Source organism: Cryptomeria japonica, chromosome 2 (genome assembly GCF_030272615.1).
Source record: "Cryptomeria japonica chromosome 2, Sugi_1.0, whole genome shotgun sequence".
Classification (NCBI taxonomy): Eukaryota; Viridiplantae; Streptophyta; class Pinopsida; order Cupressales; family Cupressaceae; genus Cryptomeria; species Cryptomeria japonica.
In genome coordinates, this window is record NC_081406.1 from 657164502 (window position 1) to 657191082 (window position 26581).

Consider the following 26581-nt stretch of genomic DNA (forward strand, 5'->3'; position numbering starts at 1 on the left):
CTTCGCAAAGGTCCTGAAGAGTGCATGTGAAGTGTGGTGGTTGCAGATAAACATCTACACATCTCTCACATCACTGACCACTCCTCTAATCCAATCTCCCAATGTCCTTGAGTGCGTTGTTCATGGCATGCACACAACATGGGGTCCACCAAATATGTCTATAGGCTGCCTCAATAAGTTTCCCTGCTGCTCCAAACACATGGGCTGCATCTGTCACTACGTGGACCACATTTTGTGGCCCAACCTCCTCAATAGCCTCCTGAGGACCTCAAACTGAAAAGTCAGCATCTTTGTGACGCCCTATAAATCAACTACTCTAAGCAAGTATGGGCCATGTTGATGTGTTTTTTATGCACGTGCAAACACAGAATAAAATACCCAAAAGTATCTTATCCTCTCTTGAACAAAGCTACTCAAATGTTGAAGATTAGCTTAAGGATCACTTGAGATAACTCCAAGGTTTTGGTATGTCCGGTCACGACATGTGGATAAGCACAATTGGTTGAAGTGATTGTTGGTATCACAAGGGGACTTACGTTGAATTGTCGAATGCTTGAATCATTGGAACTTGATCATCTGATGTTGCAATATGATGATGTTTTTTGTCTTAGACTAGTTTGAGTTTGAAAAAATGGCAAAAGATGAAGGGTTGAGAGAGTCTATTCTAAGGCCTAGAATGTGAGAAGATGGATGAATGATTAGGTGGAATCCTACCGAGCGAGGTCTCACCATCAAGTACAACAATTTGACACAAGCTCGGTGCAATGTTCTAGGGACGTTTCAAAGATGTTCAAATCATTACCATCAAACACTGCTCACCATTCAAGTCAATGCATAAACAATGGACACATAACAATTTGAGGTTAGGTTCATATCATTCCAATTGACCACACAAGGCGCACTTACAAACAGCAAGAGGCTAGTGGTATGGACTAAACAGATTCCACATAATACATTCAACAATTTCCTCCATCCAATCTAAATCAACATGAAAACAAAATGAGAAGTAGAACCATGAGGCTTGTTGAAATAACAAATTTCACCACACTTCAATGAAAAGAGTATCTCATTTACAAGTCATAACAACAATTCTTCTTTCTCCTAATCTACTCTAACTTCTATTCTATCTTCTATTCATTGTTCGCTACTCTATCCACTACTCACTATTCTATTTGCTAACTATTAACCTTTACAAATGATAGATTTGAGCCTTTTATAATGTTCTCAATACAATTCAATGGCTCAAATCAATTTGAGATCAATGGCCGAGATTTTACAATGAAAACCCTTATTAAGGTTTGTTACAAGTTCTGGCCAATGAAATAATTACAATACTTTGGCATGACCAATAGATAATGAGCGTAGGTGCCTCGAAGTTTGTGTCATCATGGGTGAGTCAGGTACATTGAATCGAGATGTACTAAGGTGGAATTTCTCTTATTGGTGGGATGATGATTGTGATGATGACTAGGATTCCACCTTTAACTTGCACTTTGTAGGCTTGATAGATCATCATGAAGGAATATTAAATTCAACATTGTCTAGCTTCCGTGATGATGATGATCTTCTAACTTTGATTAACTCTTCTGAAACTATACTTTTGAGGTTTTCAATAATGGAGGTGCAAGGTATAGATCTTAGTTTCGATGTATTGAAGTTGCCTTAGAATGAACTTTTGATGTCACCACTGTCTCTCTCCTTCGGAATTCCTTCTCTTGTGACTCCCTTCATGTTGTTGATGTTGTGGATCATGCCTCTGTGTAAATGAATTTGCAGGTTTAACAAGGGCATCTATAAAGGAGGTTGCTCCTTGGTTTGAGCAAATTTGTTGTCTCCTTGATGAATTCAATTCTCCCTTTGTGAATTTTGTTGTCACTATTGATTGGAGTCGCTGCTTCAGGATCAGATTTGATGTCAATGCTTGACTAAATTCGCTGTAGATGATGATTGAACTCATTGCCTTGCTGATAAAATTCGCTCCTCCACTATCAATATCAACTTCGTCATGTGGACTGATTCTTGAAGTTCAACATGAAATTCGCTCATATGGGCTGATTCTTGAAGTTCGCTCATCTTGCTTCCAACATGGAGTTAACCTCTTACTTGCCTTTTATTCAAAATTATTCTCTCTTAGGCATGTTAAGGCATCAAATAAGCTCTAGGAAATGTGATCTATTTGCAGTTTTGTCTCTTCTTTTGGGCAAATTCGCTCATCTATGCTGATCTTTGAAGTTCGCTCATGTGCCTTCATCCTTGAAGTTCGCTCATGTAGTGGAGTTCATGAAGTTCAACATGAAATTCGCTCGTGTATGCCAAAACATGAAGTTCGTTGATGCAATTCAATTCCTGAAGTTCGCTCATGTCATTCAACTCATGAAGTTCACTCCTCTTCTTCAAGCCATGATAACATTCTTGACATGAGTGTAAGAAGTTCGCTACATATGGGGTGCACATGAAGTGAAATTCGCCCCTCAAGAGGAGCACATGAAGTGACCCTCTAATTAGCAATCCTTCTTCACTCATGATTGAACTCATGATATCTAGACTTTACAAACTTACTCACTTCACACTCATACAAGGCTATCCACTTGACTCCTAGCTTTTTGAGCACCTATACCCCTCTAATGCAAAGGCTAATAGCTAAGGACTCAATGCTATCCTAGAAAGCAGAAAAAAAAGTGGGGGTCGCCATTTGCAATGGGGTGATGTGTGAATACCTCACTCACAATAGGCCCTTTGCACATGTGACCATGATGTTGATGAGTGGACAATGGCTAATGTCCATCCACCCATCCATAACTATGTTGCACCCAGAGGCCACCCGACATGCCTCCATCTTTTCCATCAAAATATTGATCTTGGAATAGCTCTTATTCAAGATCGTGGTCCTCAATTTTGTCTCACCTGGTGGCAAATATGATGGTCCCCCCTTTGCCAACATAGACATCATCTCCCTATAAAAAGGAGACCGTGTAACATGAAATGGGATGCCATTGGCAAAGAAGAACTTGCCAATGGATTCATCTATTTCATCCTTCAACTACACACTAAACAAATAAGCTATGGGGTTACTCTGCATCTTGTGTATCCCTATCCCTTTAGCCTCTCATGATTGGGGCACGGCACTAGAAGTGGAAGTGGAAGAAGGTCTAGACATCATTCCTCTCGTCTGTGATGTATGAGGAGAAGTACATTGCACTTGTTGGCTCTGTTGAAGGGCTGCCCTAGCAGACAAAGTAGTCGGGACTGCAACTTCTATATCATCTGGAATGCTCGTTCTGCCAAAAACTTACATGGATCCACACCTTTTCCTCTCCAAAAAAGGAAGCATGCATTCACTCTAGTGATGCTACCAAACCATGCAACCCCACAAATGTTGCACTGCCACTTCCTTGTTCCCCCACGTGTACTTGATGTGTCTTGTATTCTTAAAGCAAACTGTCTTAAAGAAGATTTAGGATCATAAGCACCCCTAGCATACTATACCAACAACTCTGAAAGACAACTTGTACTAGCTAGTGCACTCGCCATGGAACCAGATTGGTCTCCAGAATCCGCCCCATGGTCATCACCCTCAGCCTCAGGTTCAAAATCTGAATCATTTTCACTATGAGAATGGATTTCCATCTCATCCTCACCCATGTCATGGGAGCTCGTTGTGATAGTGAAGCTGCATTTCACAAAATACAAATAAAAATAAATTCAAACTAGTGTAACAAATTGAAATAATAAATTTGGAATTTGAATTTTGAATTTTTAAACAAAATTTTAAATTTATAATTTTATTTATATTATTTAAAATTTGATGTTGAATCTTGAGCGCAAAATGATGAATTCCCTCAAGATTCAACATCAAATCTGATTTTGAAATGAATAAAACAAAATAGTTTAAAAAACCAAAAAATTGAAAATCAGAAAATAAAACCAACAAAAAACAAGAAAAACCCTACCTTGTGCTTGAAAAATCTCTCCAAAATGTTTTAGAATCCTCTTCCTCCTCTTCTTCTTGCTCCTTCTCACTCCTCACACTTGCACTCACTCTTTTCACTCCTTCAATCAGACTTCTCCAAGTTTTTTCTCCTCTTCAGCTTGCTCGAATTGCTGAAAAAATAAAAATTAGGGTTACCCCCTAACCCCCAAAAATGGCTCATTATTTTAAAACATAAAAAATTTAATGCCTTTTTATATTGGGCGACGAGAAACTTCTAGGCGTCTCCTCGCCCCCCGAGAAACTTCTAGGCGTCTCCCAAGGATTCTTGGAGACGTTGAGACATCTCCACATCTTCGGCAGAGCATCGGTGGCGGTGGCGCAACGGCAGGAGACACACATCCCCGTCTCCTTGTCTCGGAAACGTAGGCCTAGGGGGGAACACATTTTTGTGGAACACTGTTAAAAACACAAAAAAACATCCTAGACCTAAACTTTTCACAAACTCAAGCAAATATCTTTACATGAACAAAGCATACAAAGGTTCATACTCAGGAAAAACATAGCAATGAAAAGTTAAACACATTCAAATATTTCTTAGATCAATCATAAACAAGGGCAAAAAGAAATCTAAGTGAATAGAAAAGGGACTCAATGAAAAATTTTGACATCGAGAAAACCTACCAAACAACAATTGTTGTGTAGCCATTAAAGCCTAAGTTGATGTGTATTTTATGACACCTCAAACACAAAATAAAATACTAAGTATTCTATCCTCTCTTCAACAAAGACCTTTTGAATGCTAAACTATGATCAAACAAGATGACTCCAAGGTTCCAATAGTCAAGTCTTGACTTGATATGTGGATAGACTCATTGTGTGATGTGATTTGTTGGAATCACAAGGGGACTCACAATTTGCTTGAACTCTACTAGAACATGGATTCTAATTGACTTGAAAAAAGGCAAAAGGATAAAGGATTCCTTGGATAGACATGGACTTACGATTGACTTGAACTCTACTGGAACATGGAAGATCTATGATGACGATGAGTGTTACTTGGATAGACAAATTCCCTCAGATTGAGTCTTGCTTCACCAACATGACTACAACTACACAAGACTGATGCAATCTCCTAAGTAAATGTAAGATCTTCACATTGTTAAACTTAATACATCACTCAATTACCCAATGTTGGCGCAACTTGAACAAGTATCCACAATCGAACTTAGAATAATAATGAGGTTCGGGCTAACTTTACACTGGCTTGCAATCAGCAAACCACAAAAAGTATGAACCAAGGAATTCATCACAAAAATCTTCATAAGCATCCATCATAATCAATGAATTCTATCTAACTTTGAGAAGTAACAAGAAACCATGCAACATGAAGAAACGACACAAAGATCCACGATAACTTCAATGAAATCAAGTATTTATTTCCACAAGCCTTGGCAACAATTTTTGGTTTCCTCCTCCTACTCTACTTCTAACTCCTAATTGCTTCTGCTACCTAATTAATAACTATTCTGCTACCCCAATTAATAGCTATCAACTCTTACAAATGAGAAGATTGAGCCTTATATAGAAAGCTCGTTAAATTTCAATGGCTTAGATTGATTCTCAAATCAATGGCCAAGATTTTACAATAAAACCCTAAATAGGGTTTGTTAAAACAAACTCCCTTTTGGCCAATGAAATAATTACAATAATTTGGACACACGTCCTTTGAATGTTGATCAATGAGTGATGAGGTTAGGTACATTGAACTTTGTGCCTCCACATGTGGTAGTTATCCTCCTCATTGGATAAGTCAAGTACATTCAATCTAGATGCTTTGACTTGGAATGACGTGATTGGATTAATGACTAGGCGCCCTCTCAACTTGCTCATCCTATAAATTGTCACCATGAACGTATGGATCTTCTCCCTAGCATTCCCTCTTCATGATGCATCCCACTTGTCTTTGACTTGAACTCCTCCATGCCTTGATAAACTTGATGCTTGTAAAGTAACCTCTATCTTGATGGATTTCATCCTTAGGCCTCCTTACATTGACAAGCTCCCTCATATGATCAAAACCCTTGAATGTCTTGAAAATGTACACTTCGCCTTGAGTGTGTTGGAACCTTCATCATGGATTGTATGACTTACCCTTCCTCACGTAGTGAAGTCCTTCCTTGCAATGTTGAGTTCCTCATGCAGAAGTATCTGCCATATTGTGGTTGTATATACGCTTCATGTTATTGTTGAATCTTTTATTCCGCATCTTTGAACAGGAAGACCATGCTCTGATCCCTTGATGACTTGATCTCCCTTTAGTTGTGAAAATATCCCTCATATATTGATGCCACACTTTGGAGCAGTCCTTGAATTCCTATGTGATGAAGTCTTTTATTCCATGCTCCTTGGATCACTTGATCTCTCACTCAAGTTGTGAAGTCTTTCTTTGCTATCCACTTGCAAACCTTGTGAGGCCCTGTTGGTATACGTTTTATCATATACCAAACATTAGAATAAAATATCCAAGGATACTCTATCCTCTTCTAAACAAAATCACTACTTGTGCCAAGATTGTGAGGAAGACCACAAGGCGACTCCAAGGTCTATATGTGTGAACAGGGGACTTTATGTTGGATAGCTTCCTTGGTTATGTATGCTGATATACAAGGGGGACTTACGCTTGACAAGTATCATTCACAAGCTAGGACTTAAACGAATATAACAATAAATGATCTCTATTTTTTTGTTTTTTGGATTTTCAGATTTAACTTCCTCAAAAAAAGGATAAAAAGGATAAGGGTTCAGAAGTTGCTCCTTCTAAGCTATTCAAATGAACTCAAGAGACAGTAAAGACTGGGTGAAACCAATAACGACACTTTGTTTTGCCACACTTGGACAACTACGCAAAGCGAGTGCAATCTTCTAAGGTTGTGCGTAAGATTTTTATACTCGTGAATAATACCATCAATCGGACAATATTTACTCCAAGTAAAAGTTAAAGCATCCACATCATAAGCTCAGGCTAACTTAACACATTGAATGAAAATCATCCATCCAAAGAAAGTATGAGCAAAGTTTCACCAATCTAAACTATCAAATCCTTCATTCATCTAACAACATTAAAAGCGAAATTTACTTTAAGCAAATCTATTCTATTCTATTCTACTGTTGAAGAAAGTATGCAACCATGCAACCACTTAATAATAAATAAGGCTTCAAAGCAAATCTACAAATGAACTATTTATTATTCAAGTAGCTCTAAGCAACAATTTCATAAATCTCTCCACAACCAAAATGAAAATGAGAGAATGAGAGTTTATATAGAGTTCTCAAAAATGAATGAATGGTCGAGATCAATCTAAGATCGATGGCTGAAATTAAGACACCAAAACCCTAATTAGAGTTTCCCAAAATAAAACAAGATGCAAGCTAGACATGTGGCACAAGGAGCTATCTTCTAGGTGTCATCCTTATCCTTTTGAGCAGCAAAATGTTCAATGAACCTGGACACAATCAGGTCGACCTCCTCCATGGTGACATGTGGCAACACATTGATCCTGAATTCCAATCCATCCAAATCATCTGCACATACAGCAAAAGCAATTTCCCATTCCAATTCTTGTTTTTGGAAGGCATCTCGGATGGACAAGACGCTCGATGCCTTAGTCAAATTCTGCTTCAGGACAGGTCTAGTGTTGGCAAAGAACATTTCCTGTATCTTGAGCTTAAACTTTCTAGGTGCATATATTTTTCTCGAATTGTTTCTTTTTCAAGCACATCCGCAGCTACATAAGGAGGATCTTATTCTGAATTATTTTATCTGCTCCTCAGGTTTGACACTATCAGCCTTTACTTTCTCTAAAATTTCACTTCATGCAACCAGTATCCAGTGCCAACTGTTTAAGTCATATGCAGCTCCTGCTGCAATCACATTTCCATCTACTAACTCATGTTTCGGAATTCCTTTCAATACTTTAAGGCATAAAACAATTCTGCCTTGAATGTCTTGGAGATCAACCCATGCTTCCGCCATATTTGCAATCCTGGAAAGCTACGAAGAAGTTTGTCCATAGGCCAATGGTAATCCTTTCATAAACGCGGTTGCCTCTTCCCTTACGCTCTCCATCCATTCCTTAGTTTCTCTGGCCATTCCCTAGAATCTTTGATTGTCTCCTGTGAAGAATTCAAAAGTGGAGGAGCTGCTAGATTGGTTTGGTTGAGTGGCTTGGTCAGGTGTTGAATGTACTCCTTCAGGCGCTCAACTTCCTTTTTATATTCTCTTGTCTTTCCTACCTCCCTGTCTATTCTTGCCTTCATGGAAGCGACTGAATTGTCTAAGTCTTCCACCTCTTGACCCTTTGTAGTCGATCCCAAGTCAAAGGTGGTAATTCCATACTCTTGATGGGTTATATCTTCTTTTGACTTGTTTGCTTCAGGTATAGAAATCTGAACTGTTCGATAGCCTATCTTGTCTCTCTAAATTGTGGAAAACTTTCGTGCAGGCTTCTTTGCAACAACCTCTTCTAATCTGGCCAAGAAATCGGCTGTGTCATCTTCCTCTTCCTGAACTTCCACTGGTGCTTTTACTTTCAGTCTCTCTTTCAGCCAATCAGGAATAGTAGGTTGTTCTACGCCTTCCTCCTCCTGATCATTCTCTTCACATGAAATATTTTGGCCTCCTCGAAGAATGGAAATCATTCCCTCTTGAAATTCATCACCCAGAAGATCCATCTCATTATTTGACTCCAATATTTGTGGCAGAGGCTCTTCATCTTCCTAATGGATTGACTCTACATTTTCTCCATGGATTGGAGAAGGAATTTGTATCTCAACCAATGACTCATCAATAGTCAATAAATTATTTCTATTCCCAGATGCGGCAGAACGAGATGGTTCTTGCCTTTGCTTCTTCTAAGCAAGTCCTTCATTTATAGTTGTATTGCCCTTTGTATTTGAAGAGTTTCCAACCTCTTTCTTCTTCTTCCTAGAGTTAGTGCTTTCAATGGGTCCGGCATTTTGAGATGCCTCTACATTTGAAGAATATGCTTCCATTTCACCCATCAGGTTATAGGTCAAGGTTAGATTCTTTACTTTTAGTCCATGAATCTACTGATCGACCCACCATTTTGAATACTTTACAACTGGCCGCATCAAGGTGATCAAATCTACATGCTCTAGTTCTGACCATTTCACAAGAGGAAGAGGTGCATTCTCATTAAAGCGTGGTTGGGTGTATTCACCATCATCTTCCAACTGATCAGGCACATGGAAAAGTTCAATTGTCCTAATCAAGCTTACTAGCAATCTAGACCATAGTCTCTTCCTGATGTCAAACTCATCAACAGCATTTCCCAAAAATCTTCCAAGTCTATTCTATGTATGTACCTTTCTCCATTTACTGTCCCAATATTGTTGTGAGGGTCATAATCAGCTCTGGACCGATATAGATTGTGAAAGGGTACCATTGCATCTCAAGCCTGGCACTCTCAATTGCTTGCACTGTTGGGCAAGACTCCAACATATTTCCGATGAAGAAAGGAAAGGAAATAGCCACCTTTTGCTTTGCTCTTTGGAAGCCTTGATAAGTCTCCAATTGTCTAAGGGCCTCAAGAAGGCATTGTGTTGGTAGGATAGATTGGAAGTCGATAAGGACAACCAGTAAAACCTTGAATTCTTATGTAAGTAAATCTAGGAATCTGGATAAACCAAGATCGATACTTATTAAACTTTTGGCCTCTAGAGTTAGCCTCTAATGGTTTCCTCCTTGCATTATTCTGGTGATATACATCAAGAATGCATCATTTACTCGCCTGAAGTGGGCCTTTTCGCTCAGCTGTAGTTGCGGATAGCAATCATAGGACTTGAACTCATTCTTGCTATTGCCAACAATGCCTCTGCAAATCAGTCATGTATATCTATAGTCTCTTGCCAATAGGTAGACGATGTAGAAGCTCATATAAAAGGGCTTTGTCCATTCCAAATTTCTCAGTTGTTCGTCCAAGTTGTCGCTGATTATTCTAGACCACTTAAACATCCTGACTCCGGAAGTGATCTCATCAATGAAGTAATAAATCCATGTCTAGAATGGCGCACCTTGAGGGCTGCCCATTACTCTATTCAGCAGTAGGATGAGATCCCCATAGCCTTCCTTGAAGTCAGTGCGGAATAAATTCTTCAACACCTTCTTGGACCTAGGTCTTGGTTTTTCTAGCCATGACTTATTAATGTTTGTCATACAAAGTTCGAGCTGACTTTCATAGAGTTTCTTAGTTTCTTCCTTTGTTTTATATGAAGTTCAATTATAGCTTGGAATCCCGAAGGCTTCTTGAATGGCCAATTCTCTGAGACAAGCCAAGACTCTTCCATCTGGTGCAACAATTTCTCTCTCTTGGGCATTGTAGTGTAATGTGCATTCAACCTAGTTCTGCACATTCCATGGCTGGTAGAAATCCAGCTGCTTGGATGATGCCATTTCTCATCATCCGGCGAGCAATAGGTGTTGGCAACAATCCATCTTGCCCATACATCCTCTTTCTGAATTCTTTGAAATCTATGTGCCCGAGGTTGGTGTCTATGACATTTTTCCATTTTGAATTGATCTTCGATTCTGATTGCAATCCCTTACTGGCGAACTTCATCTCTTCTTTTCTTGAAGGTGCTCCCTTGGTAGTCATTATCCTGCGAAACACATGAAGAATTCAATATTATTTTTCAAGAAAATTCAAAGTTTTCATTCTGATTTTGGACATTTTAGTTGAAAATTTCACTTTCAGCTTGTCAAAAGGTTAAATTCTTGTGAGAAAGCGGACTGAAAGTGAAGAATTTTGGCCAAGTACTTGGTGAATTTCACGAAAATAAGTAAGACAGAAGAGGGTGTAATCAATCAGTCAGACTTTGATTTTGAACCTTCGAAATTGCTCATGACTGAAAATCTATCTTCAAATCTGGAAAAGCACTTTATTTCTTGCCTCCAACACTTGGAAAATTTCACTTTTCAAAAATTCTTCTTCAATCATCAATTTTTTACAACCTCGTGAGAGAGAGAGAGCTTCTTCACAATCGAACTCCAATCTTCAAACCTGAATAATGAATTTGAAAGTGACTGGTTGAATAGATATAGAGCTAGTGGATTTTAATTTTAGAAGCTCCAACTTTTTATTTTTTTTCTTCGTTTTTTTGTTTTACTTTACATTCATCAAACTTGGTCTTTGTTTTAACTAAGTTTTTATTTTTCATCCTTAGCCAAAAAAAAAGGAATCTTCTAGATTCTTTTCACAAATTCCAAATTTTTCTAAATGTTGAATTTTCGAAAATCTTTCTTGAGTGTTGAAATTATTTTGCCTTCGAAAATAATTCTCTATGTCAAGCTTAATTTTCCCAACCCGTTCAATTAATTGACCCTTGATTTCATGTGTTTCTTTGTCGAATTTATCATTCGTCATGGCAAGTTGGTCATCTTTATGTCTAATCTTCAAATCATGAGCGAACTTTCATCTTGCTTAGTCATCTTCACATATTCCATTTATGCCTAGGCAAACTTTACATCTTCTTGGCATTTGTCTATGCCTTAGGTCGGACTTGAAGACTTGATTGGATATCTATCTTGGCGGACCTCTTACATACTCTTTAATCTTCTTAGGTGGACTTTGAAAGAATTTTGACATCCTTCATGTTTAGGTCAAATTCCATCATACTTTGTAGTCAATCATGCCTAGGCGGATTTTATGACTTCATCGGCCAACCTTCTTACCTTGTCTTTCATATTTTCCTTTGGGCGGACTTCAACATTGTTAAGCCATCCTTCTTGGCGGACCTTGAGAACATTTGGCCATGTCTTGGCTTAGTGCTAATCGGACTTTGAATGTGTTTGGCCATCTTCCAAACCTTGTGCAATTTACCTTATGTTCCAAAGTGGACTTTACACCTTGTGTTCGAACTTCTTCATAGGGCAGACTTTGAAAGAATTTGGACATGTCTTAGGCTTGCACAGACTTCATGTTCAATGTGCCATCTTACCTTACTTTTCCTTCCTTAAGCGGACTTCCAATTTGTCACGACATATTCCTCTATCTTTCCAAGCAGACTTTACCCCTATATCGGCCATCTTCTCTTATGTCTTTAGAGGACTTTTAAGTCCCATTGGACAAGGCGGACTTCACTCTTCATTAGCCAACATGGCAGACTTTAGGCTTCATTGGAACTTCCTTGTGTTTGGCCATCTTAAGTTGCTGCAGATCGGACTTCATGCTCTTGTGGACATGGCCACCCTCAACTCCTCCTAGGCGAACTTTGAAGTTGTTTAGCCATTCATCCAAGGCAGACGTTGAGACTTCTTTGCCATACCTTTCATGCTCCTAGGGGACTTTACACCTCCTTTGGACATATCTTTCACTTGGCTGGGCAGACTTGATGGAAGTTATTAGCCAAGGCGGACTTGGCTGCTTGTTAGGCATGGCAGACTTTCATGCTCTTTGGGCAATGCCTTTGTTAGTGCTGGTCGAACTTTGCACATGTTTGGACATTCTTTTCTCAGCTTGCTGGTCAACGTTGAAGGCAGATTGGACATTAAATTTTTCTTATGCTGGATGGACTTTGGAGTTCATCTTCCATCTATAACTTTTGTATGTTTGCGTGCCACCCTCCAAACTTCATTCTATTGTCATGTTCAAGTTTTGATCTATCATGTTTTATCTAAATCTTCTGGAACAAAACCCTAGCCCGAAGCTTTTTCCCTACTTTTTTTTTATTCTGACAACATGGGCACCGATGTCATGACCTGAGGAACCAAACCCTAAACCTACTTTCAAAAAAGCAGAAAAAAGCAAAAAAAGCAAAAAGCAAGCCAAAAAAGTTGCTTCTCGAATTGGTCCCAAAGTGCCAAAAATCAAAAAAGCAAAAAAAGCAAAATTTCTAAAAATAGAAAGGTGTCAAAATTGACTCAAAGCAATTGTGATCTTCGTCCTTTGGGCCTTCTGAGTACTTTGACAACATCCTAATAGAGTTCTGAGCACAAATTCTCTACTTGTCTTCGGATGACTTCTCAAAAAACCCTAATCTTAAACTCCCAATGAAAAGACATGAAATTGTAGAGCTAAGACCCAAAACCCTAAAAAGCAAACAACTAGGGGGTCCCCATTCGCAATGGGTCGATGTGTGAAATAGGTCACAACAGGTCCTTTCCAAGCAAACACATTTTAAATCAAAACACACATTAACAATTTACATATCATGCCTCTCACAACCCCTCTCAAATCTGGAAATGATCACTTTAGGTCTGAGAATGTTAACACAAGTCTGGAAATGCATGACATCAGGTCTGATTCATTCCTTCCAAGTCTGATTTTCTGCACTTAAACCTGCACTCCTGCTGGAAATTTCACTCCTCTTAGGTATGCTTTGAAAATCAGGATCAGATCTGCACAATTCTCATTAAATCTGCCTTGAAGAAAATCGATTTTGAAATTGAATGATTATCTTGCTCTTCCTTGATCTTCCTTTATATATTGGTAAATTATCTCCAATAAGGTCGGCTTATATGTCTTTTCATCATGCCTTTTGATTTCCCTCCAGCCGACTTGAAATTGAAACATCAAGAGGTGAGATTTCATTTTGTTTGTTTTGTTTGAATTTTGGATAATCATGAATGGAAATTCGCACCTCATAGGGATTAATTCGTCCCAACTTTTGATTGATCCACACATAGGTTCGCACCCCTTGGAGATAAGTCAGATTTCATAGGGATAAATTTGTTTTAAATTGTCATTACCTTGGTGGGAAATTGACATGCATAGGGATAATTTGGTCCCTTATGAAATGCATTTAGCATTTTGAATTCCTTCACCACATAAGGAGTGGAAACCTGGTCCTTATAGGGACTCACTAGTCCTTATGAATTTCACATTACCTTTGCACATTTAATTTCAAGTGGAAAATCGACAAGAGTAACGACAACATTAATCCTTATGGAATTCACTCTACCTTAGCAACTTTACCTCCAAGTGGAAAATCAATGGTGATAGGGGCAATTCAGTCTCTATGGATTTTTCATTGTTCCTTTGTAAAATTATATCCTTGGTGGAGATCCAATTGGTATAGGGATAAAATCGATCCCTACTTTTTATTCAATGCTTGCAAGGCATTTTCTCTAGGGACAAATTAGTCCCTACTTTTTCCCAACTTTTGGCCTTACTTTTGATGTCAACCCCCCCTTAGGAAAGTTGACCTATATGCTCTGAGTGGAAAATCGATCTGCATAGGGACTTTTTGTTCCTTACTTTTGTCCCAAACTTTGATGTAATGCCCCTCAAGAAAGTTGATTTTTGTGGGGAGTGTGGAAAATCAACCCTCATAGGAGCAAAAATGATCCCTATTTTTACTCTTAAACTTGTTTCAAAATCCTTCCACCTCCCATGTGAAGTGGAAATTCGATTTCAATATGGACAAAATTGATCTTTGATTTAATTGCTAAGTGGAAATTCGATTTTCATAGGGACCTAATGGATTTTCAACATCAATTTCTTCAATTCAAATCCTCAATTGTACAACATTGATCTCCATAAGGAATTCTCATCTGTCCTCACAAAAATTCAAAAGAATAGAAATTTGATTTCCATGAGGACAAATCAAACTTTTGCATCCTTGACATTGTTGACCTCATAAACCCTAAGACCTATTTACAATAGCAAAGGTTAACAACTAACGAAACTACTGCCAAGCCAAGCAAACTAACAAAACGAATACCCTAAAAAGCAAAAACAAGGGGTCCCCATTTGCAATGGGGCGATGTGTATAAACGTCACAACACATACTACAAAAGATCTTCAACTTGTGAAACATTAAGAAACTACTTCGAATTAAGACTAATTGTAAAGCATGCAACATTTTAGAACAAAAGAATACTTAGAAAGAAATTCAGATCTTTGAAACACCTTTTACTAATTCATACCAGCACAAAGTGGATGAATTATTTCAAGCAACAGGCCATGAACACTGTACACACAAAACCTATCAAGCACTAGGGATGGCATGGACCTACTAAACTAAACAGCATTTAAAGACGTGCCAAATGCATTTCATACATTAGTATAACCAATTGCAAAAGATGTTCACCTTGTGAAACATAAAGTAAGGTTCTTTGAATTAACGGCTCAATTCAAAGCATGATACAATTTTGGACCAAAACAATATTTAGAAATAGATTGGATCTTTCAAAGGAACACATTCCATAATATTGTCAACACCCTTCTAGATAACTTTCTTTCTATATAATCAACAATCGTATGAAGTTGACCTAAAGGAACTCTTTTTCTCTCTATTCAAGAATTGAGAGGCAAACCCTAAAACCAACCTACACTAGATAAATAATTTTAAGAACCAAGCTAGAAACAATACATCTTGAACCCCAGCCTGGTTCCTCTAACTTAGGCACAAACTAGGTAAACCAACCTTGCCTCGCAACATCATCACAAAACAACCATGCCCTAATACCAATTCTCCTAACCTAGGCACAAGAACGTATAAACTAACCTTGTGCCAAACACTGGGCCACAACCCTATTCCCCGACCTCGTCTCCCAACCAACCCTATACCCTAACCTAACCTTGCACCCCAAACACATCCTTAAACCCCTCAACCATGTTTACCAATCTTAAACCCAAAACCAATTCTTCAACCCTAGATCCAATCCTCATTCCCCAACCCCTATATGAGTTGATCCCAAACCATGGACTTAAAAACCAAAAAAAAATTGACTATGTTAGGTATTCAAAAAACTCACCTAAGTGGGGTTTCCAAGAAATTTGGGCATGGTAAAGTTTTCCAAACAATCTTGAGGTCATGGTGAGATCTTCCAAACAATCTTGAGGTCATGGTGAGATCTTCCAAACAATCTTGAAAAGGTGGGATTTCCTAAATATTTGGGTATAGTGAAGATTCCTAAATATGTTAGATGTGGTGGGGCTTCCAAATATCTTCCAAACAATCTTGAGGTCAAGGTGAGGTCATCCAAACAATCTTGACGAGGTAGGATTTCCTAAATATTTGGGTATAGCGGAGATTCTTAAATATATTAGATATAGTGGGGTTTCCAAATATCTTGGTTGTGGTGGGGTTTCCAATAAATTTGAATGCAATGAAGTTTCTTGAAAATATGGGCTTAATGGGTTTTGTATATAATTTCAATAGAGTTTACACAAAATTTCAACAAGGTGGGATTTCCAAACTACTTTGCAAAGTATGGTTTTATAGAAATTTGGGCACAATGAGGTTTTCAACTGATTCAGGTATAATTGGGTTACCTACATAAGAAAGTGGGATTTCTAATAAACTTGTCAAGGTGGAGTTTCCAAGAACTTTGGCCACGATGGAGGCTACTGAATAGGTTCCTAAATATTTGGGCTTGATCGATTTACTGAATATTTGGTCACAATGGAATTTCCCAACATCTTGAATGTGGTGGCATTTCCAAAAAATTAAAGAAAATAGGGTTTCTAAAGACTCTAGGCTCCTTGTCCAACCATAGACAAGTGTTTGTACTAATGAAAGAACAAGTTTTCACATATGCAATTTTTTTCACAGATTTGATTTGGTTGTCTTACTATTTCAATTTGAATTTGGCACAGTATTACTTACAAGGGGCCCAAGTTGTTTCAAGGCTATAGAGGCCAACTCTATGTAACTTTCAAGTAAGCAAGGTTGGAATGCAAAAGTAATTTAGTTCTTCAATTCTAGCCTATGTGCCAATTATAGGAACATCCTAACTCATACCCCTTGTGTCCAAGCCAAGAACACAAAGTTGACTTCCCTATGGATACTGCGCACCTTGAAGAGCAATGCCCTTAGGAGCATGTTATTTTGTAATCACAGAAGCACTAATTTTCAAGGAAAACAATATATCGACTAATATATCGAAAAAAATATATGTAAAATATGCCGAGAGATATCTTATAATTGAAGAGAATGATCATCTCTAAAATAAATGTTCTTCTAAAATACTAAACACCAAGAATACAAATCCATTAAAGTCCTGCATGCAAAAAGCTTACAAATCCATTAAAATCCTACATGCAAAAAGTTGTGAATCTAGCTGGAGACAAGTGGCAAGGGTTCTATTTTATTTGGAGTAATAAAATAACACCTTCACAAAAGCTGAAACATGGCATATTTCATGCATTTACCTATTGTTTGCATGTCAAATTGTTTCAAAAATGGATTTTTGTTTACGAACATTTTGATGTCATTGTAGATGCCTCTCAGCATAACAAGGAAGTCTACCGCATACTCCCAAACTTTAACATAAGGTTGTATGTAATAGGACATTCATAGAATTGACACAAAAGCTAAAGCTAAGGAACTGACTTCCTTTCAAAATGAGTAAAATTGTGCCAAATTCAAGTAAAGACATCATTAAATCTACAAAGAAAAATTGCATACAAGAAAACCTATTTCCATCAATGAGGTTGGCATAGACTATTGAACAACTAAGAGTGTATATCCATATAAAAAGGCCATATTCAGTCGAGTTTCGAAGCTAAACCTTGTTTTTCCATCCATTCAAACATTTATGTTTCAATTTTTTGCCTTGTTAGTTGCTCATTCTCGATTCACATAAACACAACTCAAAACATTTTGACACCCCAAAAGAGCAATACTAGGACAAATTCAAGTAAAATCATCCGTCATATAAACTACAAAAAAAATCATACAAGAAAACCTATTTCCATCAACAAATTCTATAGTATGCTTCTTGACCAAATCCATCTTCCTATTTTCCTTATTAGAAGATATCAAGGTGGATGAATGTCAATAGACAAGTGTAGGGTTGAGGAGATTCATTTATTAGATTTCGTCATCCAAGACCTTCATTAACAATTTCCTTATCCTTACAGATTTACTCCAATCTTCTAACACTAGGATGAGACTTTCTCTAAAAAACAAGATTACAAAATCCAAATTAGTCTTCCTCAAAAGAGGACAAAGCACCTTGCCATTACACCCCAAGGGTACCTCATTCATAGCCTTCGGTAGAGGATGTATCTTTTGATGATTTGATCCTTTTTCTTAATGTGATTTTCCCTTGTTTTAAAAAACCAAGAGTGTGTTGTACCCATATGAAAATTTACCAAAACCTTGTCTTTCCATCCATTCAAACAGTTATATTCTAATGTCTTGCCCAATTTACTAACAACTTTTGTAGGGTTAGATGATGAATACAAGCTTTATAAATACTAAACAATGAAAACGTTCAAGAGCAGATTAGGGAAGAAAGAACATATCAACATGCTAGAACAGCAAACAAGGCAAAAGCCTGTAAGTGTTCCAGTCCTCTTTTAAAGAGATAAAATCAAACAAAAACAAAAATTGCACACAATAGAAAACAAATCCTGCAGCAGCAGGAAATGAATTGCGCAAGTGGCAAAATAAAAATTGTGAACGGGATGAAAAAAAAGTTGCAACAGCAGAAAACAAAAAATGACATCCATAATTCAAGAAAAACAGCAGAACTCTAGGTGATTAGAGCTAATCTCGACCCAAGTATCATGATAAGTGGCATATTTAGTGAAAAGCACTTAGCAAAAGAAAATGAGTTGCTAAAGCATTAGGAAATGCACCAAGCAAGATAATAGGTCAGTCAATACAAAATGCACTTTTCATTGGCATTTGCGACTCGCAACTTCTCCAGCAGGGTAAAATGTGGCAGTAAGTGAAGTGATTACCACCAAGAGTTAAGAGGGGATAAAGGAGGCACACTTTCTAGTGATGACTGTCAACACTTTCTAGTGATGACTGTCATGTGAAACTCCTCCAAAGGCACTTTTAAGTGACATATGTCATGTAAAACTCCTCCAGGTGCACTTTCAGTTAAACTCAACTACATGTCAGTGATTGGCAGTACTTCAAGTACGTGTAAAAAGTCTCAAAATTAACTCATAACCTAAACTAGACACATTCAGTTAAACTCAACTATGAGAAAAGCTCTCTAGTACTTACCAATGACTCTGCATTCAACAATTTATGGCTTCACTCAATGAAAGAACAAAAACTTAAAATGGTCAAATGTTTTATGTACTTATATTATGAATTTTGCCCAACTTTGGCTTGAAAATTGTCCCAGTAGCAAGTTGACTATGCTTGTCCAGTAACTCAAAGTCTGAACCGCGTAATTTTTGCACCAACATAGCATGTATCAGCATTGAAACAAATGAAAAATCACAAAGAAAGAGAAAAAAAGAAGGTAAAAGCCTAACTTCTGGAATTCAATTTTGTTAATTCTGTAAGTACCATATGTTTTGTTAATTTGCATTCAACAATAAATGATGGAGCAGATTCAAATCACAAATTACAAAACAATCCTTTACACCATTAAATCTTTCACGATGAGGAGAGCATACTTAGTTCGAGAAATTCAACAGAAGAGTGGAAAGACAAACGTCAAAAAATGCAGTGGAAAGAATGAGAAGTGTTGGTAATGCTACTTACAAAGCTCTCAACTGTGTGCAATTTCCCAAGGTTGAAGGAATGTCACCAAAAAAATTGTTGTCATGCAATGCTCTGAAAATCATAGTAACATGTAAGATTTAAGGTTTTCACAGTAATACATAATATCATATCTCTGAAAACAACTGAGTAATGGTTTTTCATTTCAAGTCTCCTTCAAGACCTTTATTTAGGTAATTATTTGAAATCACCTTTAAATTTCATAAAGATGTCAATTCATCTTTCGTACTGTATGTTAGAACTTGTAGCATTTGTAACATCAGAATTACAAAATCTTTAGACCATTTTTTACAGTCTAAACTTTGAGTCCTGAAGTTTCACCAACACAAAAATCTCTGAAAGCTTATGATAAACCTAATGCCTCTAAGTCCATGCCGGATGCATCACCAAATTTGAGGCCAACAACAAAATTGGGTTCATACAATGAATGATATATGTATGATAAAATGCACTAGACAAAAGGAAATAAATATCAAGGCAAGATGAAGTCAGTTTGATAACTACACAAGGTCTTGCAGAGAGCATACAATCTTCGTAAGTGACTCAGCTTGCCAATGTCTGACGATATAGACCCCTTAAGTTTGAGATAGGGAAGATTCCTGAAAATCAAGACAGCACAATGAAAGCAGAGAGTTAGCTCATGATACAATGTAACTGTTAAAGGCGATAGAGAAATTCTTTCAAAGACAATAAACTCTCTCATCAAAAATTGAACAATGCTAAATCCACTAGAAGTTAAGTTATTCATCACACAAACTCACAAGTGAATAACCCGCCTGGTTCGAGAATCACAAGTAACACCGCTCCAACCGCAAGGGTCCAGATCCTCTTTCTTCCATTTGACAAGAACACCATCAGAATCAATGACTTGTGACTTGAAAGCAAGTAAAACTTCACCTGGAGGTTGTAAAAAAGTTACAATGTGCCCCACTGATTCAATATGTTCATCAAGAAAGCAAAAACATAGTTAGATTGGCTCAGCTAAAAAATTACCATCCAGATTTATGGCATTGCTACAGCTTGTAAAAGCCAAGCACATCAGAACAAAGATAATTATCAACTGTGAAGCTGTCATTAGCACAGATGTCCATTGAAAAATTGTATTCGCTATGATATAAATTCCATCACTGCTACCAAGAGAGGCCGTTCTCAGTTCAAACATTGGAGACTAGCATGCCTGTATAGGCACATTCAAGTAAAATTTGTTAAAGGCTACGTAACAAGAAAAACAACCAAACAAAAAGTACAGAACTTTCCTCTGCCTTCATTTATACATATAAAATAATTACAACAGAGATAATAAATACAATAGCATTTTTCTGTAGAACATATTAATTTGCACCCTTAGACATCAATCAAAATTTCAATTATAGGATTTCCAATTGCCTGCAGACTTTTTGAGAAAAAAATGGTATACAAGTTTTAACAAAACAGACTACTGGTTCTCACCTGAAAAGGTACTGTTCACATATCAAATTCATTAATTAAAAAAAATCAGTTTTAGATCAATAAATGTTAATTTTGTTGAATGTTTATTTCTTGTCAGCAGCCTCAGGTCTTGTTCATATCTTCTAACCTTTGTCCATATTGCCTTGTAAAATTCAATAGGTTTACTAGCGAATTCTATCTTAGGCTATACCATTCTATGCATTTCATACTTATGCCAGCCTTTTTCATTTCCAAAGTAACGTGCAAAAACATCAATGTAGTGTACTTATTATAGGCATGTAGATCAATTTGTTGTCTTCCAATGGTATGCATTAATTGTATCTTGAGATGTACTATTCTATGAATTTCATACTTACACCTGCCTTTTTCATTTCCTTAGTCATTTGCAAAAACATCAATGTACTTAACTTATTGTTGACATGTGTAATGTCCCCATTTTCGTGAGCATCAGAGTTCGAGGGATTAGCCTATTACTTGGACTCTCGTAGGCTAATATGTTTGTATAGAGAGTCTCAGTGGCAGTTAATAGAGATTGTTGTCACTCCATGTCTTAAGTTCAGTCTCCGGTTCAGTTCTAGGCCTTTGTATATCAGTGTTTGAGCATAGTTGAGGAACTTACTATTTATAGTAAGTCAATCTAGCAATGAATCTATTTTTAGTCAGGGCACCTGCACACATGGGGTTATACAGTGTTGACCCCAGCTTCAGGCTGCTCGTCAAAAGACTGAATATTGAGGGAGACATAAATATTTTAGTGGTTACGTTATTTAATTAACTTATATTGATATCATAAAGTCATTATATAAATTAAAAAGCCACTTAAATATTATAAAGTGACTTTCAAAATCACTTAAATGAAAAAGTTCACCCAAATTCATTTCATAACTATGTAAAGTAATTAAAATACATTTAATGTATTTTAAAAGGCAATTGGGCGTACTTTCTTGGAATTTGTACCATTTGGGGTTATAAAGGGAAAGAAGCAATTCAACCTCAATTCACCATTGATTATTTGAAATTGCTTGGTTTTGCTCTGTGGATTTTTTGAGACAAGGGTTTCGGAGGGTTTGCTATTGAAGAAAGATAATTTTTCATGGTTCTGTGATTTTGAGGCTATGAAAGATCAACTGAATTATTGCAACTCCGAGGGCTTCATTCAGGAGTCTTACTATGCTTCATCAGAGGTTATTATCTTCAATTATTTGCAGACTTTTTAATAAGGAAAGGGCATTCAGGTTTAGTTGCCCCAATTAGCAACATCTTTCATTTCAATAAGCAATCGTACAAGTTCTTGTTGCTTGCCGTACAATTCTTGCTTGGCACATGGGGTCCAGAAAAGGAACGTTTTGTCTAGGAGGCTGAAACGCCTTTCTTTTTTGCAATCTGGTTGCACCATTCCCAATGCCCGGCACATTCAAGTGGTTTCATCTCATTTCTAGCGTAGAGAAATTGTATTTTGGACTTGTACACCTATTTTGGTCAATTTCCCTGTCTTGGTTGGCAAGTTCCAAAATTTTCTTATTTAAACAATCTGAGTACCTCCGGGTATGTTTTATGTATTAGTTTCAATTGTAGCAATTACCTGATACTTGATATAGTTGCAGTTGCTCTATACTTCTTGTCAGTTCAGTTTTATGTGCATTTCTTGCCTGGCGCACTTGTTATTTTTTGCTTAAAATTCTTCAAAACCTTTGAAATTACAAAAAGAAGACAGCATTTGCATCAGTAGAAGAGTTAGAACCAGCACAGTTGTTACAACATGTAGACCAATTTGTCATTTCCATTAGCATGCATCACATTCAAATATCATGTTTATTATCTCTTTCCTGTTGATTTATACTTGTGCCATCTCCTTTTTCTCTTGCTTTTAATTGTACCCAAGGATATACATAGAACTTTTGCTTTTGGACTAAATTGCCCATTCGGGTTTGGGCACGGGTTTGAGTTCGAGAACCCAGTTGGCCGATTCGACAAAATTTTCAAAAGGGGTTTGGGTTGTTAGTTTTATGCTTATTTATGTATATTTATTTATGTACATATAAATATAAATTCACCTTATATAAATTATAAAATATTAAAATACAAATATATTAAAAAAATTTAACAAATATTATAAATACTAAAATATATTAACTTAACATATCTAAATTCAAATATTTAAGTTTAAAACTTTATTCTAAAATTATTTCAAGATACTCCATACTCCACCCAACTCCACTTCAGCATACTCGGCAATGGCGAAATCTCCCTCGCAAAAGGTTTTGACAGGTACCCCGGACCCGCATCAGGCCAGGCAGCCGGCGAACCCGATAACTTAACTTTTGGAAATAAACCGACCATTTATCATTACATAATATTGAAGAAAAAATTTACATTGTTGTAAAATTATCTTCAAAGCTTATAACAAGACAACCACCACAAATTGGCAACCATATATCAGAATGAATCAACTCAAACATATTTTTAAATTGCCTTCAAAAGGTTCAAGGACTAATAAACATGACCCCAATTTGAATCACTATTTTTGTTGATCTTTTCAGGATTGTTGGTCCAAATAAATTCGAAGTTTCTGGGTTATTTCTGATTTCTGCAGCAATTTTGCTAACTTTTCTCTAACACTAACCCAATTTTTCCTTACACCTAATTTTGTCCCAATTAATGGAGAAATTATTTGGTTTGTCAGTTTATTCCCAAGAAAAAATATTGCTACTATGATTATAACCTCAGAAAAATTATCAAACTAAACAACTTCATTAAAAACTAATTTTCCTATTGACAAATCAACCAAAATAGTTCTGCATGACAGTAAACGCTCAAACAGCTTCCTCCATGTGATGTTGATTGGATTCTTAATTCCACCAGTTGCCTCCCTGATCACAGCTTTTGCCTCTATTGACTTTCTAAAAGAGCAAGTTGGTCTCCAAGCAGTCTTCATGAGGCCACTCCATCATAACTTCAGGGAAGAAGATTGTCATCCTAACATCTCTGTTTTAAGCTAAAAGTTTTCTTCACAGATTGAACATTTCCCTTGATTAAAATATTCATTCTTAGGTTTGAGTGTCTTCCATGGTATGCATAAAATTCCAGGTATGTGTAAAATCTGGTGAGCATCTTTTAAATGCCTTGAGCCTTTTATCAGATATTTAACTACACCTAAAAATTTCCTTTACTGTAATTTTCCAGTATTATTACAGGAAGGTGGTGATTAATGTTGCAGACAAAAGCTTATAAATAAGATTTTGAAGCACTTATGGAGTAGCGAAATAGGCAGATCTTGATAAAACGAGTGGTAGTGCTAAAAAGAGCTGAAGAGGAAGTCCTATGGAAAAATATATGACCAAGAGGATTGTGAAGGACTTCACCTGCAATATTCTTTGAAAATTTTGAATTTAAAAATCACTCATTTCTCCAGTTCAATTTGGAAGAACCAAAATAGTGTAGAAGCAGAAGTTTTAAACTAATTCAATTAAGTCATGATTTGTATCTTTCAGTATCCCCTCAGGGTGAAGGCTGGATGGCATCTCAAGTGGCCCATTTGAAGGGGAAAAAGTTAATGTGTTTGTCCTTTTAATCTTGCTTTCTACTTTTGAAGCTTAAAGATAACAGTGAAATTGTCTTTTACATTAGTAAATAACATAAGCTAAAGACACATAAATGCACGCTCCCAAACTGAATAAAAGGATAGCAATTTTGCTTACACACTTTGCAAACCTCAATCTCAAGTAATAGATTTGCAACTGTGATCTATGGAAAGCATCGTCAATGTAACTTCTGCATCTACGTCGCTTGAATGTGAATGTGTGTGTAATACAAAATCTACTGCTGCATGCTAAAGAAGAGATCAGCCCAACTGTGACTCATCATACAATTCCAGTTTAATTCAAGATGGTCCAAGATAGATTGAACTCTGGTAAAGTAAAAATCTCATGCATATTTTTGAAGCCATGTGATATGCCATACAGGCAAGATAAAGCATTGCTTTTCTTTTGACCATTCAAATCCGAAAAGCATTTCAGTCTGAGGCCCTGCATCTGCCAATGGCTTGCACATGTATTACCAATTCTATTGCTATACATAGACTAAATTTGAATGGAGAGCAAAGTAGAGATTAGCCAGAATAAAAGTGTTGGAAGTAATTTCCAATTCAATAGGAACTTTTACAAATTAAAATTCATAAACCATCCCTTGGAAGTCATACAAAATGGGAACAAAGGCAAAAGCATCACTTTACATTCAAAATATTTTTTTGTATATATTAGATATAACTGTCAAATTAAACCTTCACAGAAATCTGATTTGATATATTAATGACATGGATTTACTAGATTGTGGAAAGAAGAAAGTTGCTTTCAACCTACTTAGCTACATCAGTTTTAGAGTGTACTTAAATATGAGTCATTATTGACCATTAGGAAGCAGCCTCCTTAGCTGAGCTTTTCACCAACAGGACAATTTAAAGTACCATTTGGCTCTCCCATCTAAATCTTCATCAAATGCCATGTGCCACATTCAATTGCAATTGCAAAGTCATACTTTCTTTGGCAGTAATCTACACGAAAATCAATTTCAAGAGGTCGTTTAACCATCTTAAATGTTCTCAAAAAAAAATGTAGTGTGTTTTCTCCGAACAGAATAGGCAGTAACTTCCCCCCTTGATGACATGACCAAAACAAATGGTACATCATATTTTATCCAGGTAGAATGTACAGTAAATTCCCTCTACTTACATGGCATTCAGTAGTAAAAATTTGTGCAATTCACTCAAAATGTTTCAGTGGTACAAACCTATGCAATTCATCTAAAAAATATTTCAGTAGTGTGTTAATCTGTGCCATGAAAACCAGCCAAAACTATCCATTTGAATTTCTCCACATTGACATGCTGCATATGTAATCAACAGTCCAACTTTTAAATATCAATGCAATCATGCAATGAATTTTTAAATTGAAAGTTGTATAGACTAATATGTATTACTGAGAATATAGTTCCATGGATGGCATTTGCCAAAGTTAACTTTAGCTTTAGATAAGACTCCTTGACTCTACTCGATTGTAAGAATGTCAGTAGCCACCTTCAGTCTATTTAATCATTAGTCCATGATACAATTTAAAAGTTCTACTAGATCATCATGTTTTTTCTAGATAGAATGAGATCTGCATGCTATAACACAAGTTTGGAGGCAACCCTCAATCGCTCATGCAATTGTGCAAACACTTGTGCACAGATCCTTGCATCATGTGTTTCTCACACAACACCAAGAACCATGTCGTACAACCACATGCAACTACTTGTATCATGCACTACTCACACAGTGCAAGAAACAATGTTGTGCCAGCATAGCAGCTCCTCTCACCATGCATCACTTGCACAACATCAACAACCGTGCCACACAACCCAAAAGATATCCTACAAATCTCATGCGGCCCTTTGCATCATGTAACACAATTTCCCAAACAACTTTGCTGAGTTTGGTGCCACATCCATGCTACTAAGTCCACAATTCAAAACTCAATGCAAAACCCTACACAACACTTCAAAACACCACATGAAATTTCAACTCACACAAGCAGCCATTTGGCACAACTTCTAGAGTTGTTCCATGACAAGACACTTGTTAGCACAGCATGCAAGCGGGTGCAAACCATCAGAAGTTGAGGACTCACACATGGGAGTTCAATCATCTCAACCATAGGAGCAAAAATCTTT

At 36.9% G+C, this 26581-nt stretch overlaps 1 protein-coding gene across 2 annotated transcripts in view; it reads right to left on the reverse strand.

The window, feature by feature from the left end:
• Positions 1-26581, reverse strand: part of LOC131034068 (LRR receptor-like serine/threonine-protein kinase FEI 1) — a 99795-nt gene that overhangs the window by 65817 nt on the left and 7397 nt on the right. For both annotated transcript variants that reach the window (XM_057965419.2, XM_057965420.2), the window contains exons 2-5: positions 20420-20603; positions 20188-20323; positions 19954-20025; positions 19409-19480 (exon numbers count right to left, since the gene is read on the reverse strand). In XM_057965419.2, coding sequence (XP_057821402.1) covers positions 19409-19480; positions 19954-20025; positions 20188-20323; positions 20420-20588 — 449 coding nt within the window. In that variant the 5' untranslated portion in view covers positions 20589-20603. The remainder of the gene's footprint in view (positions 1-19408; positions 19481-19953; positions 20026-20187; positions 20324-20419; positions 20604-26581) is intronic.